This window comes from Chiroxiphia lanceolata, chromosome 9, assembly GCF_009829145.1.
Source record: "Chiroxiphia lanceolata isolate bChiLan1 chromosome 9, bChiLan1.pri, whole genome shotgun sequence".
Classification (NCBI taxonomy): Eukaryota; Metazoa; Chordata; class Aves; order Passeriformes; family Pipridae; genus Chiroxiphia; species Chiroxiphia lanceolata.
In genome coordinates this window covers 9,049,123-9,065,211 of record NC_045645.1, presented here as the reverse complement: position 1 = coordinate 9,065,211, position 16,089 = coordinate 9,049,123, and the positions used below count along the sequence as shown (strand labels likewise).

The window sequence follows — 16,089 nt, the reverse complement described above, 5'->3', positions numbered from 1 at the left end:
TGTAACAGGGCCCACGGAGGGATGCTCATGACCCGAGGGCCGGACGCAGCTCGGTCCAGCCGGGCCCACCCGTTCCAGCGAGAGCTCCGGGGTGACGCACCCTGGGAACGCGAGTTCTGCGAGGGACGTGTCCCGCAGGTGTCCCCGCGGGCGCGGCCCCTCCGGGGGGCGGGACGCAGATCCCGGGGGTGCCGGCGGTGCCGGGGGCCGGGCCGGGCGGAGCGGGCCCGCCCAGCGGGGCGCGTCACGGCGCGGCGGCGGCGGCGCGGCGGGGCGGGGGCGGCGCCGGCCGCAGTCGGCACGGGGCGGGAGGAGTGGCGCGCCGGCTGCGCGCACCCCGCACACGGCGCGCTGCCACCGAGGGAGGGAGCGAGCACCATGTGCCGGCCCGCGCTCGCCCGGCTGCTGCTCCTCCAGCTGCTGCTCGTCAAGCTGCACCTCGCCAAAGGTGGGTCCGGCTCGGCCCGGCCGCTCTCCCTCGGCGCCACCGGGGAGGGGGGCGAGGGTCCTGCCGGCGCGGGCACCGCGGGTGTGCGGCCGCGGGCACCCGCTCGACGCGGTGCCCTGCGCGGGGTTTGGGACCTGCGGGGGTCGGGCGCGCTCGGGGGTTGCGACCTGCGGGGGCCGGGCGCGCTTGTCAGCGGGCGAATGTGCAGCCCGACCGCTGGTGACAGGAGCTGCCACCTTTAATCCCTTTCAGAGGGGATTTGTGCTTCATCAGAGCAGCGCGGCAGCGAGTCTGCAAAGCAGATTTGCTCCGTTCCCCCCCCGCCCTCAACTTGAGTTGGGTCAGATCCGTTTTCCCGGGACGGCGCCGGTGACTGTTTTAACCCCGCGTCCCCAGGTATCGGTGCGTTTTGTCCCGGTAAGGGATGCGCAGGAGGTCCCAGCATCGCTGCGCTTTATAATTTTTCTTTGTCTGTTGTATTTCGCGTTTAACCATCTTCTGTTCTCAGGCTGCTTTTCCCTCCGCCTTTAAAACAATGCGGGGAAGCACGGGAATGGCCCCTTTTATCCCCGCACAAAGCAGCTTCGGGATCGCCGCTGTGCTCCCGCGGAGGCGCGTCTTCCCCAGCCCCTGCCTGAGCCGCTGAGCCCCCCGAGCCCAGCCCGGCCCCCGCCCTGGGCCGGCGGCGGCTCCCCGCTCCCTGCTCGGGCTGAGCGCGGCCGGGGCTGGCGGGCCCGGGATGCTCCCGGGATGCCCCTGGGATGCCCCCGCCGCCCGGCCGTGGGAGCGCGCCCCGCTGACCCAGGCGCGGCCCCGTGTCTCGCAGGCGCCGTCAAGGAGTGCGAGGAGGACCAGTTCCAGTGCCGGAACGAGCGGTGCATCCCCGCCATCTGGAAATGCGACGAGGACGACGACTGCTCGGATAACAGCGACGAGGCGGATTGCCGTGAGTGTCCGTGCCCTGCGCGGCGTGGCGGGGGGCCGGGAAGGGCGCGATTCCCAGCGCTTCCCAGCTGCGCTGCACCTCTTTTTATGAATGAATGAATGAAGTCGCGCCGTGCCCGGCTCCGGCGCCGATTGGCTGCCGGGAGCAGCAGATCCGTGACACGCCGCGGGGCAGCGGCTCCTCCACTGCCGGCCCGGCCCGGCCGGGACACCCCGAGCGGGAGCGGCAGCGGCTGCGATCACCTGGCAGCTCCCTGCCCTCGCCGTGCCGGATCCGTCGCCTCCAGCAACGTCCCTGCTCAGAACGTCTGAAGACGAGTTTGTGTCCTCGGGGAGCTGGGAGAGATGTTTAACCCCCTGGGAGACCGTGCTCAGGGCCAGGACCGGGTGCTCATGTGAAACGCGGCTTACTCATAAGCATCCTACAAGATATGGGGTTGGCGCGAGTTCGTGTTTAAATATGTTTGCAATCGTGGTGAGAAGGGAGATGAACAAGTAGCACTGTTTGGCTTGGCAGTGTCAGCCACGTAACACTGATTCCCTGGTAGCATAAGGGAAGAGAGAGCAAGATCTATACTTTCAAACTTGAGAAGGTGGCACTCTTGCCTTCTCCTGTGGTGTGGCTCAGGTGTGTGCGAGTAGAAGCCTATTGGGTAGTTAGTAGGGTTGTGCTGTTATTACCTGACTTAGCTTGTTTACAGCTTCTGACAGCCTGGGATAATTTGGCTCAACCATGGACTGTAAGAAGCATCTGTAAAAGAAATTATGGAGCCTAAGTCTTGAAGAGAAGTATCTTTAATTTGGAGTTTTAAGTTTTAAGCAAATATTTTAGCGAGTACCACATCTCCTGAACTATCTCTGTAGCATAATAGATGCTGAATGTGCATCGGGTTAAACAAACTCTTTCAAGATCATAGACCCAGTGAATGTATGAAGAAAAGAAGAACTGCTGGTTATGTGTTTTTCATATGTGATTTTACTGCTAACAGCTTCACCTGTAAATTTGTGTCAGGGGATATTCAGAGGTGAAGTCTAAGTAGATTAAGGAGAGCAGGGATTCTCAAACTCTTGTTCACAGAGAACATCTTGTTACGTTGTAAAATATAACATTTATTTCTAGTGCTTTTGTATTCAGAGAACTTGATAGGCTTTATATATGCTTAAGTTTATCACCTGGGGAGTTAGCAGCATTAGTTAATTGAGATATAGAAAGGTTTTTGCAGGAATTATAATGGCACTATTTCAAGGCAACTTAGATTTGGAATCAAGTTACAAAAGATCCAGGGAAGTTAAGGCTGACTGAGAACCAGCTTGGACTCGTGTAGTTATAACTGGGCATGCTTTCTCGAAAGTGTACGTGTTTCCAGAGGGAGACACTAATCTGTGGAAGCACTGGGAATCTCTGAGCAGGTAGATAGTGGTGTTCTCGAAGTCTTCAGTGTAAAACTCTGCGTGCTGTTGTACAAAGGCTTGGTGAGCTGCAGGTGACCTGAGGGTTGTGCTTTGGGAGCTGCTTCTCAGAGGTTGGGATTGAGACTTGAGGAGCTTCTTGAACAGATTCTGCACCCCACACTCCGCATTGAAGAGCAGGTTTGTGGCCTTAGCTCCTTGCCCTGCATGAGTGAGTGGGTCAGTACCTGGGCTGCTTTATCTTCTCCTTTTCCTTCTGATCAGCCCTCTAACTATTGTGTCAGAAGAGAGAGTGTGGAACAACGTCCCGTTGAACATCAGCTCTGTGTGAATTGTGCTGTGTTACAATGGTTAGGTGGATAATTGCATCTGATTTAGTTTTATTTCAGAGGGGTTCTACAGTTGGGTTTGGGGCTGGAAAAAATATGATGGCTAGATTGTGGGAGAATGGTGACTTTGGAGATATTAGGAAAAAATTTTTGGATGTGGAGATATCAGGAAGAGATCTTCACTTTAATCTGAATTTGGCATTTATTATTGATTGGGGATCATGCTACAAAATTTACTAATGAACTGTTAGTTTGGTTCATATATATTTATAGACTTTGCAGTTGTTTCTTCAAAAAGTCTGAAAGACAAAAATTGCATTTCTCACACACGCTTTTCTCACTTATATTGTTCTGAACACTGTTTTATTTTGAAAATGCATACTGCTTTTCAGCATATGGAATGTTTAGAGTTCTGTTCACTGGGTGAGAGAGTATGTTCCATGTGGTTTTGCTTCTAGATATCACCTCTGTTATCACTGCTGTAATAAACAGATATTTATTTCAAAACTATTTTATGAACATAGGCGATGGAAGAAACTGTTCTGGAAAACTTGGCATACTGGAGTGGTAATGGAGGGGAAAACGAATATGCAGGTAGCCTGCTGATAATGAGTACTGATAAGGACCCTGATAATCTCTGTAATTACCTGCTGATTCTTTTCCGCAGAGTTGAAAAGGTGTTTGTAATAGCTCATTGCTGCTTGTCTATATCCTCCCTTATTGAAGAGACACGATGGTCTATCTGTGTGAAAAACTGGTTTATGAAACCAATTCCTTGTGGTAGGCGTGTATATACACTGGAAGATTTTGTAACCAAGAGTATCTTAAATAGTTCTCTGGAAGGAGATTTTTTGGCAGGACCCTGTGTGCTTCCTACTAGAAACCATCTTTGCGCAAGACTGAATTTTTGTTTGTTTGCTTTTATTTGTGTCCCATGTCTGCCCCTGGTTTTTACCCCCATCCCTGAGATTTGCTGGTATAATGTTGGCTTTTTTAAAGGAGTTTTGGACTCCAAGGAGAACATCCTGGTAATCAAACTGTATCTTCTCCTTGGAATTTGCTTTCCATTCAGTAATCCTTTTCTATTGTGGCTGTAGTTCAAGTTATCTACCATAGGACTAATGTGTGAGTTAATATGGCAAACATGGAACTGAAGCATGAAAATAAATGATTTCCGCTCTTAGACATATCAGATTGGTCAGTACTGGTTTGTAAGGTGAGTTAAGCTTGTCCAGGACAGGGTTGGCTTTCTGGGCTGCCAGTGCACGTGGCTGACTCGTGTCCAGCCTCTCATCCACCAGCACCCTGAGTCCCTCTCAGCAGGGCTGCTCTCGATCCCTCCATCCCCAGCCTGGATTGCTCCTGGCAGTTGTCCCCACTCAGGTGAAGGAAACAGAGTAAATTGTTTAAATATGAAGATGCCTTTTTGCTGTCATGTTTTCAGAAAGTTACAGCACTTTGAGGGAAAGAAAATAAGCGAGTAGAGATATTCCTTAATATGTTTCTGTGCATCTGATGAAAGGACACTAAGCTCCCAAGAGGAAAATAGTGAAAGTTATGTTGTTTGGGTTGCTGGGGAAATCAAGTCTTAAACTCTGGAATCAGAAAGCTTGGGTAGCTATTACAGAGTTTAAATCTGTTATAAGACTGTTTACTATGCTCTTTGCAAAATGATTTGTTTGAGCTCAATCCAACGTAGGCCTGGGAAGACAAAAACCCGGTCACAACTTAGAGCTTGCACTGCCACAATGTGCACTGTGTGTGATGCACACAATGAGGACAGGGCTCTAGGGCAGTTCTGAACATCATTCTTTTAGATGCATTTTACTCCTTCCCTGTGATGCTTTTTCCTCTCAGAAAACTCTGGAAAGGCAAGACTGAATTTTATAACCTGTTTCAGAGAACATTTGCAGATACACAGTCATTGAGACTTTTCCATAATGGTATAGCAGCAACTTTATAGAACATCAAAGCTATTTTTATAGTGGAAAAAATGTCCATTTTCTGAGGCACAGTGTTTTAGCAAAAGTTTGCTCCTTGCTGAGATACTTGGAATGTGGAATACTGACTCTTGTTCTGTGTCTCCCTCAGGAGAGGTGGCAGCTGCAGAGCCTCGTGGTCCCCAAGCTGAGTGTCCAGGGTGCTGTGTGACACATCACCCAGAATGGAAAATCCTAGAGAGCTGCTTCCATGGGGGAGTGGCTCTGGGAGACTTTTACCCCCATTTTGCAAGTTTCTTCTTGCTTGCCACTGCAGCCAGCAGAAAACAAGGAAGAACTTGCAAACTGCAGCCAGGTACAATATATTTGACGCAAAATAGGAGCTCTTTGATAGTTGTGATTTTATTTTTCTGATGCAAGTAAGGTTCACATTATCTTAACCTAGACCAGAGTATGGGTGAAAGAGACTGGAAGATCTCTGCTTACATGTTTCACTGGTGATTAAACCTTTAATGTGGCAAAGAGTATAGTTGCAAAACAATCAGTAGCTTTACCAGTTTCCTAAAATGGAACACAAGCTTCCAGCCCACCTAAGCTTTGTAATACCTGCCTACAGGGGGACACAGCCAAGTGCAGAATTACCATTTCTCCTTTAAAGTTCCCTTTGCCATCTTTGTATTGGGATCCTCTCTGTGGTGCTGCTTTCTGGTGAGTACTGTTCATAGGAATATTTTGTACTGGACAGGACTGAGGCTGCCTCAGGTGTGAGATGCAGTCTGAAGGGAGTTACTGTTTCCAAAACTGTTTCTATGTGTACAGAATTCAGGGTAAACATGAGACATCGGCAAACTTCCCCCTACCTCAGCCCTTCCCTGCCTCGTGGCCACAGTAGGTGACTGTGTAGCTGAGGCACACTTCCCTTGCCATCCGGAGGAGGGATTCCTTTTCTCCTGCTGGATTTGTACAGAGAGTCTGTGGAGAGTTTGACTCTGCTGTTTATGTGAAAGCCCAGGAGGCAGCCTCAGAGTCTCTTTGCTTTTCAGTGCACATTTCACTAGAGCTGGAATTTGGGAGTAAAAATACATCAAAAGCCTAATTGAGAACTAAATTCTGGATCCAGCGAAGAGTTAAATGTGGCCTGGGTGGCTTTGAAATGCAGCAGTGTAATGCTGTGCCTGATTGCAGGTTTTGGGAGGTGACACAGTGAGACAGTGGGCAGTCACAACTGCAACAGTATTCTGTAACTTTTGTCTTCTGTTATCTGTTGCTCCAGTTTTTCTTCATGAACAGTATCCTGCATGCTGAGTGATAGCTGCTGGCCACTCTGGCCTTGCACGTCACCCTGTGGAGAATTCTTGATTTCCTTGACATATGCATGGTCATATGCTCTTGATTTTGTCAATGATAGTGTGACTGCGTTCTGTGGCCAGCCTGCATGTTTATCCCAAAACTGAAGGCACTGGGAAGACTGGTGCTGAGGGGCAGGGCTTGTTTGCTTGCCTGTGTGCCTGTTGCCTGCCTGTCCTGGTCTGTACTGTGTCCATGTCCAGCCTAGGCTCGAAACCAGTTCACTGATCTCTTGTGTTCCACGGTGAATGGCTTTAATCAGTTATCTTCCTTTTTTCATTATATTTCCATTATCTGCTCTGAGAAAACTAACTTGCATGTTTTTGTGGTCTGGATTATCTTCCCTGTAATTGCAACCTGCTGCAATCTTTATGTGGAAAATCAATCTTTAAGTACATGTGGGAAACATGCCCTTTTCCATTTCGCCATTTCCTGGTGCATTTTCTTGAGGAGGTTAATTTATGCAGTTTTATTTATTAAGCAGTCTATATGCAGATTGCTTTCTAGGAAGTGGTGATTTTCTATCACTCCCGATCATGGTCTGGGAAAGAAAGGGAGAAGAAACTGGAACAGGACCACTGAAAAGATAGAAGAGAGGGCTGAGGTATGTGGGAGAGTCACTGGGGGCATTATGGCCACAGAGGGAAGAGAACTTGGTTTTATGGAGCGCTGCTCTGCCACAGAAGGCAAGCACATGAGTTGCTCAAGATACAGCTACAGGAAGAAGATGTGATGTGAAAAGCTTTCCTGAGGTCAGGGAGAATGGAAACATTGAAGGAAAGAAGGAAATTTTGAAAGTTGGTTTGTTTACCAGAGTGCTCAGAGCTGTCATTTCAGGGGGTACAAATATATTCTACATTTTGAGCCAAAGTAGGCAAGCTTCATCCAGAACATTTTAAAGATAAAACAAAGAAGCTGTGGCTGCCCCATCCCTGGAAGTGTTCAAGGCCAAGTTGGATGGGACATTGAGCAGCCTGATCTAGTGGAAGGTGTTCCTGCCCATGGCAGGGAGTTGGAACGAGGTGAGCTTTAAGGTCCCTTCCAACCCAAAGCATTCTATGATTCTATGAAAAGTCAATGTAGACCAGTTCTCTTTTGTCTGCAGTGTTGCAGAGTCAGGATTAGCACAGGTTTGAGATGTGATTTCTTACTGATTGACGTTAGAATGGAAGATACTTAATATTAATCAGAAAATATTTAGAAATTAAGTCAAATTAACGAATTATGAGACCGGAGAAACCAAGTGTTGCGTGTTGGTGAATGCATTTCTCTGACACACCTAGACTAGGAGGTTGCCAGTGCTAGGAATAATGAGTTTTCTTGACTCCATTGTTCACCTAAAGGACCATTAAACACTCTGTAATGCCTGAAAATGTCTGACAATTATTGATTCCCTCAGCTGTTTCTGATAGAGCAGACACCCAGCTTTTGTTTCTGCTGGCTTTTTCAATGTCACCAGCTTTTTTAATTCACCGGCAAATCTACCGTGTCCTTGGTGTGCCTCAGAGACTGTGATGCTGTGTTAGGGATGCCTTTGTGGTAGACTGGATTTGGTGTGAAGTTCTCCTGGTCCTTCTGCTGATGACTGTTCCCTCTCTACAACTTTCCCATTTACCTGCAGCTTTTCCCTGGTAATTTCAAAGGTGCTCCCAAAGTGTGTTGCTGCTCAGCTCCGCTTTTCTATGTCGTTACACGGCTTATAAAATGCTGTAAGATGTCAATTTTTCTTCCTTTGCTTTGCCCAGGAAAACAAATCAGTAAGCTGAGTTTGAGTGATGGGGATGAAGATTTGTGTTGCTGTTTGTTTTCTTATGCAGTAGCATGTCGTTGGTAGAAAATGAGTGTGCCTGCTCTGGGGTGCTCTACTCCCAATGCAGGCAGCTGGTGCCAGCCAAAGGGAAATCCTCACTATTTAGTGGTGCATGTGCAGGAAGTGTTGAAAAAGCTGAGTGTAGTTTTTCTAACTCTCTATTTCCTGTTAAAATTATTAATATTTAGATAGCCACAAGGGAGGGGAAAAGGGTAAAAGGCCCTGTGATAAAATTAATGCAGATTTTCTGCTCTGTGAAAAATTCTGTCTGAAATACAAGTGATAAAAAACTGATTAGACTTTAAAAGTTATAATGATGCTGCAAGCTAGTTGAAAAATAAAACTAAACCCATCCAGACTGAAATATTTTCGAAAGGCAGATTTAACCCAAGAGAAGCCAGAAGATTTTTAAAGCAAGGATGTGAGCTCTGTCCCTGATGGTCTCTCAGGGTGAGAGATAGTGTTTCTTGCCATAATAATGATGCCGTGGTAGACTGTGCTTCTGTTCCTGGCAAGGACCATGACTTTTCTTCCCAAGCTGAGGCAGATCTGGCAGCCCTATGCCTTTCTCCTCATGAGGAGGTGAATAAATGGTGTTACAGCTCTTCTGTACCTGAGTGACTCACGGTTGTACAAGTAGCAGCAGAGCCAAGAACAGACATGAGGTCTCCTACCTGCCAGTCCAGTGCTCTGTACACACAGTTGTACTAGTTATTGGAGAGGTACCTGTTGGATAAGTAGAAGTGTTTCAGTTTTTCCTCCAGGTTTCCTGTTTTTTTTTCAGTCTAAGCTAAGCCTGGCAGTCAATCTGACCTCACATTTAATGCCAAGAGCAAGTGTTAGAAATTAGGAGAGAACAGGATTTATAGCTGGCTTAGAGCAGTAGTAGCCTTTGGGCTGCAGCCATGTAAAGTGAACCTTATTGCCAATTTTTTTTCTTAGATGTTCTCTTCCTGATACATCACTATTATTAAATGCATTATTAATATTTATTAAATGCTTGAGAGCATGTGTGGCACTCTACCAGGACGAGAGCAGTGAGGGACTCAGTTTCCATGGCAGCAGGAGCACAGTCCTGTACTTGCAGAACCAGAAGGGCTCTTTTTGGCAACTGCTCTCTATGCTGTGATTACTTTTTCTTTTTAAAGATAGATCTATAATTTAAAATCTAATTCATTAGTGCTGCAGAATCTTGTCCATCCTGACTGTGAATTTTGCCTGCTGTAAGTTTCTTTATCTTTTTTTTGAGTTCTAGTAGCTTGGTTTCTGTAGCTTCTGTGGTTATGATTTTGTTTACTTGCAAAACACTGAAAGAAGTGAAAGAGTGTATTTAAAATCCATTGTAATAGATGGAAACTTTCTCTTGATTTTGTTTAAGTTTGAAATGTTATGTTGTTGTACTCTTCTCTCCCTTTCCAGGTAGCCTATAGCATAGATTCATCAATTAAAATAATTGTTGAAGAAACTACTGTGTACATACAACTGACAGTAAACTCTTAACTGCACTATTTCCCTCATTTAGATAACTGCTCTGATTCCAGGTTTTAACTCTAATATTTTATTTTGACTGGCCTTATTTCATACTTTTTTCATGCTTCCTTCTTAGAGATGTAATGTGGAACATGATGTACATTGAGGTGACATTTTGCTTCATTTCAAAGGGGGAATGAAATTTTCTTTTGATCCTGAGTCTTTGTCCTGCCACGTGTTACCCAGTGGAGCTTTTTTCCATGTATAACGTGATTCATTTCTTTGGTGACTTTTCAGGCTTTTTCTATTCTTGTTGATGTAGATGAGTAAGGTTGTAGGCATCTTTCCAGATGTGTTGCATGGGTCTCCTACAATACCATCTGCTTGGTTTGCTGTTCTAGCAGTGATAGTGTATCAGTAAACCTTGCTGGATTTGCTGGACTTATTCCATCCAGATATGATGCTATTCCATGTGATCCAGGGAGAAGTTAAGAGCATAAAAATCCGCAACAGCAGGAGTAGTGAATATACTTGCAGTGAGAATAAGAATTTCAGCGTAAACTTACAACTGTTCCTGCAGACCTCTCCTCCTGAATCCTGATTGTGTCTGTACAGCTACTCAAAAACTGAGAAAATGGCCCAGTTCCTTTGATAACAACTGTCAGTGCTGACTGATGTAGGCCAAGAAATACACCTCCTGCCTCTGGCACTGAATGCTTCTATTCTTGTTCCTGCAGTTGTGTTATGCTGATTACACATTTGTCATCCCGTACCTGCTTAGCAGTTTAGCTTTCTATGAATCTTCACCATACAAGTGGGCTGAATGTTATCTCAGGGATGTGAAAACTGATGCTGAGGGAAGTTATCCTTTGCCCAAGGCTGTAGAGTTATTCAGCAACTCATTGTGAACACCAGTGACTCATGAAGAATGTCCCCAGTTTCTTGTTTTCTGGTCCATTATCACACTGTTTTATACAGATAATCGTGTTCCTTGGATTAAGTGACTGCTCAAGGGCTTAACCTTTGCCTTTGTCATATACAGTTTGTAAAGTATTCAGGAAAATCCCAGTGTTGACACAACTCACTGTTTCAAAATTTTAGTGTTGGGTCGAGTGCAAGAAATACTTCAAATAGATCACTTATTGTATTTAGTATCAGAGACACACGAAATATAGGTGTTTGAGGAGGAGTGTAATGATTTGCTTTGCATTTCAAAATGGGCTTCTTTCTTTTTGTGCATTCCAACATATCCTGAAGAATAATAGAGAGAGACATCACTGCAGCCACCTCTTCAGCTGGCCAAAAGTTCCTGTTTTGAGACTGCACCTGACAGAGTTTTTCATTGCTAAAGAGGCTCTTTCTATTCCGTGTGTTGGCCTCTCCAGACCCTCCTTTACCTCCGTGCTCACACCTTGCTGTTATCTGAGCACTGTTGAAGTAACTTATCACCAGTGCACCCGTTCCTCCAGAAGTTATTTGTGACCTATCCTTTTTGGGAAAGAACCAAGGTAACTGAGGAAGTTTAATTTGCTATTATGTGTTTTATTGCAGCTAGTCCTTTCCTTCTTCCTTTCCTGTAAAACAATAAAGATACAGTTTAGATTGCACAACTCTGAAGGTTGTGTAAGTTGGGCTCTTTATACAGTTTAGAAGGGGTAACTAAATGGGCACTATCCTTTAGCAGGTGATAAATAGGGAGTTTCAAAGGGAAGCTCTGGAGCAGTCTCTGCCAGGATCGCACTGGTGTGTTGAAATTTCACGCTTTACTTCAAGGAATTGCTCTTTGCTGGGTGATTTCTGTTCCTCCTTTTCATGAGTTCTTTTAACACAGAAATTTGTTCTATTTTTTGTAAAATAATGTGTTATGTATGTTTGCCCAAGGAACCAGTGCATGTTGATCCCTGAAGTTAAATAAGGATTAAGGAGCTGTGTTGACAGGTGCTGAAAAGAATTGTATCTGTCCAGTTCTTGACTGGAGGGTTTCTGCTTGTGGCAGGGCGCTTCAAAGAGTGTGAGTGCAGAGCAGGGGAGACATCCTGGGGCCTGCTATATAAATTCAGGCACTCTTTTCTAGAGGGAAATAATAAATAATGTACTTAATTCTTCTTCCTGGTTGTGGATGAGTATGTGCCTGAGCAACATGGAGCCTTTCCCACACTTGCACACGGCATCTCATTGCCTTGCAATTCCTTCAGGTCTTTCCTCGTGAGTTTGGCCATTAATTCTCATGGCCCTATTTCACAGAGTGTCTGTCCTCCACAGCAGTGCACCAAGCCTTTGGGAACACCTTCCCTCGCTCAGGCATTGCAGGAGACTCTGCAAGGCTTGGCTGAGAGCAGCAGGCAGTTCTTCACATTTGGTTATGCACGCAGTCATGTGAATGCTGCAAGCCTTATTTTGTGCTAATGCTTGTAGAAAGGATTAATAGCTCCTGCACAAATGCTGTACTTCAGCTGGCAAGAAGACGCTAAGTTCACCCTGCCCAGATCTATTTGCTTAATTTACAGTATTTTTAAATTTTGAAACTGAAATCCAGGTTGAGGCTGCCAGGGTGACAAGTGCTGGAGAGACCAGAGCTGACATGGAGCTTCACACCTGCCAACTGTGAATTCCAGTTCAGGCCAAATTGTTGGGCATTCTGTGAACTGTATTGGTAAAGAATACCCCAGGGGATGTGTGTTCACAGAACAAAAGCCATCACCTGTCACTGAGCAGTTCTGATCCTCCAGCTTTCAAGGTCAGGACTGAGATATTCAGCACCATGGGAAATGCTGAATTCCTGCAGCAAGAGTCAGGTTTGTGCTGGGGTTACAGGGGCTGTTGCCCTGACAGCTTCATCTCTGCCCCCTCAGCACACTGTTGGAGTGTTTCAAGAAAACCTGAAACCAGAGATCTTTTCAGGAGACTGTTTTCTGTCTTTCCTTCTCCAGGCAAGCTGGATGGCTGTCAGTGGGTTGTCCATAATAGTAAGGGTTGAGCAGTGATCTTTGTTACTTACAGGTTCCTCTGCTGTGCTGTGTTGCTCAGGCTTTGTTATCATATCACAGGGTTAATTTTAGAATGCAAAGAAGATGCTTCCCTGGCAGTGAAAACCACAGAGGGGGAGGAAGGCAGACAAGTACAGGACCTAATTTGCCCCCTTCTCACAATATTTTTTATTTCTTTCTGTGGGGGTGTGTGAGTTTGAATGTGGCATTAGAAACATATTCAGTGAGGGGTTTAGGGCGGAATCTTGCTGTGTTGTTTTTCAGTAGGGTTTTCTCCCTGCTACTTGTTTTTACTGAAATCGTGTGGGATTAGGTTTCTTGAGGGGGGAAAAAACAAACCTTATGAGACTTAGAATGACAAACTGGAATTCCCTGAAGATGTTTTGGTTTTTTTTTTAATTTATGTCCGTTTTTGTGACTGTGGTACACCTGAAAGCTGGTATCCTTTTTCTTGGAGGTGGTTGGTGGTGAATTTCCTGTAGATGAAGCTTTTTGGTGCATCAGCTTGACCTTTAACATAGAAAAAGGGCATGTTTAAATGTCATTTTTCTGCAGTGATCAGTTTGGTTTATCTGCTACCGTGTTGAGGATTTTTTTCTCTGGTTTTGTAATAGCAGAGATTTTTACAGCACTTTGACATGTAAGAATGATGGAGGTTTCACTCTTTTACATTGGATAAATTCTACTCTAGATGGGAAAGAGACGACTCATACCTGTGAGGGCTCTCTGTGTGTGGGAGAGAAAGAGTTATATTTCTTACTGGATATGAATTAGAAGAGTGAGATCTCATTTAATTCTGAACAGTTAGAAATCAAAATATTAAACAGTGAGTGTCTCGGGATTTGGGGGAGATATTTGCTGTGTGTTCTGTTCTAATTAATTGCAGTATTTGGTGGAGTTTCCTTATTACTTTAATTTATGGACAGCACAGTTCACTGATGTTGAAAGTTGAAGAAAGAAAACATCTTGTCTGGTGATGGCTCAGCTTGATCCTGCTGCTGCAGAAGTCTCTGAAGAAATGCTGATCTCTTATTTCAGATTGCTGGCTAAAACTTGGTCCTGTAGCTCCACAGCACAGACCTGACCTCCCTGCTGCTGTACTTCTGTTGAGATCGATGTCTCCTAGTTGGAAAAGCTGCTGCTGTGGGCCCAGAAAGGCTGAAAGGAGATGGGTTTGTGTGGTCCAAGAGGTCCTGCTGAGAGAAGAGCTCTGGCTGGGCTCCTCCAGAGAACACGTGACCATCCCCCCTCCAGGCAGAGTTTCACCTTGGGTGATAAAACCTTGTTTTATCTCCTGAGGTGAGCCTGTGAAATAATGGTGAAGGGAGCAGTGTTGGTGGGGGAATATGCTGGATAAAACATCAATTTTAAGTGATATTTCAAGGAATCTTTTGTCCTCCACAGTTAAAAACAGTCACAGCTGACAATAAGAAACCTTTCAAAACTCAAAAATCAGTGGTTTCAGTCCTGTGTTCTTCACAAAAATGTTTTCTGCAGCAGTTTTCACTAGGGTGTTACCCTGTTTTTCTTTCAGCCTCCAGAAGTGCATGGGGTGTTATTGTGGACCTACAAAACAAGTTCTAGGCTCGGACCACTGTTTTGTTCCAAGTGAGGATTAACTCTGTAATTCTGTTTTGGAGATGAAAGTACAGTTTCATTCCATTCCTGATCTCATGCATCCCCCAGCTACACTGTTGTGTGAGGACTTGCCATTGGCAAGCCACGAAAATAGAAACCATCCATATTTCATTGACTATTCATTCAGTCTGTATCCAGTACTTCTTTTGCCTGTGTTTTCCAGTGTCCTGCTGGAGGGAAGATCAATCACAGGCATGTTTTAGTCTGTGATATTCCTAGTTTTATAATGATCTTGCTTTCAATTTGGATATTGTAAAATTGCCCCCTTAGGCTGCTTTGTCTGCGTCTACAGCTCTGCTCTTTTGTGGAAGGGCCAAGTTCCCTCCAACAGATGGTGTGTTATTCTACAGCTAAAGCACGTTCTTATGTGCTAAACTTCAGGTGTCTCTGCTTTTTGGAGCAAAAAGTCCCAGAACTCTCAATGTACTAAAGATATAATGTGTAGGCCTGAACTTTGACACAGGAGGGCTAGAAAAGCGGGAATGCACAAGGTTGATGTAATATTCCAGTTCTATGGAGAGCCTGCTTATGGCAGCAAAATCCTCAGTGTCCCTTTGACTTGCCAGTGCCTCTGATGTTCACCCTGCACTGACATCACAGTAACTAAGGCTTCTCCAGGCTTGGCCCACAGTTTGCAGTGTTATCTGTCACAGCAGGAATAGACCCAAGGGACATGAGCATTGTTCCTGAGTCCCACAAAATACTCCTCCTGTGCCTGAGTTGAGCATCTCCAATTGGAGCTCCTTGTCCTGCCTGACAGTGCTGTATCCTGGCTTGGATGTGGCTTGGAAAGCCTTAATTATTACTGCTTTAATCCCCTTGTTTATGAAAAAACTTGAAGTTCGTGTTCAGTTTTAGATATTGTGCAATATATTCAACTGACAAAAAAAAAAAAAGGCAAAACAAGAAAACCCCAACCCTGAGCCACTTGGAGAGTCGGTTTTTCCAGCTAAGCTGCAGGCTATTAGATTGCACAGCAGAACTCTTGGTGAGTTCAAAGTGAGTTTACTGTTGCTGTGTGGGTATTTAGTGAGTCAGTGTAAACCTCTTTAATTCTGTTACGTCAGTATTGCCACTTACATCCTGCTTTTCCAATACCTTTCCTCAGCTAATAATAATAGGATTTTCCTGTAACAGAAAGGTACTAAAACACTTCCAGAGTATTAGATTTTTAGTTTGACTGCAGAAAATGGGCACAAGAATTACTAAATGTGAGCAGGCACTCTCCATCTCTATCCCTGATGTACATTTGTTTTTAAGTGTATGAATGTGATGGAGATTTGTTTTGATGAGCTTTTGCCAGGTTGGCCTTTTGTTCCAACAGCATTATGTCTGAGTAAGTGAGTCAAATAAACTGCCCTTGAGTTTTCCAGCATGCTGTCTCTCCTCCAGATGAAAAGCAGGTAACTGTGATTCAGTTCTGCCAAATCTATTCTGTTACAAAGTATTTCTAGGTAAGTGGCTGTAGAGTAAATCTGTACTGCTCTTGCAAGGATCCTTGCTCATGAAGGCTTCACACAGCCCCTCTGGGGACAGCGTTGAGGGGCTGTGTTCTGGGGGAACGGGCAGATAAAGGTCAGGCCTGCTGAAGGGTGATTTGGGTGCTCTGGACTGCTATGTCTGCAGCTCTCCACTGGGAAGTTGCCTCCCTGTGCAGAGAGGTCATAGTGTGAGCTTGCTTGCTTGCTTGGGCTCACCCTCTGAAGACGAGGGGACTTAAAGAGAAATAAAATGTCACCAGGGCTGACAACGACACTCCTGTGTA

The 16,089-nt window shown here is 45.5% G+C and overlaps 1 protein-coding gene across 2 annotated transcripts in view; it reads left to right on the top strand.

Moving 5' to 3' along the window:
* The first annotated feature begins 356 nt into the window (after positions 1 to 356).
* The window catches only part of LRP8 (LDL receptor related protein 8), a 172,629-nt gene continuing 156,896 nt past the window's right edge, over positions 357 to 16,089 (top strand). For both annotated transcript variants that reach the window (XM_032696677.1, XM_032696676.1), the window contains exons 1-2: positions 357 to 448; positions 1,275 to 1,394. In XM_032696677.1, the coding sequence (XP_032552568.1) occupies positions 379 to 448; positions 1,275 to 1,394 (190 nt within the window). In that variant the 5' untranslated portion in view covers positions 357 to 378. The remainder of the gene's footprint in view (positions 449 to 1,274; positions 1,395 to 16,089) is intronic.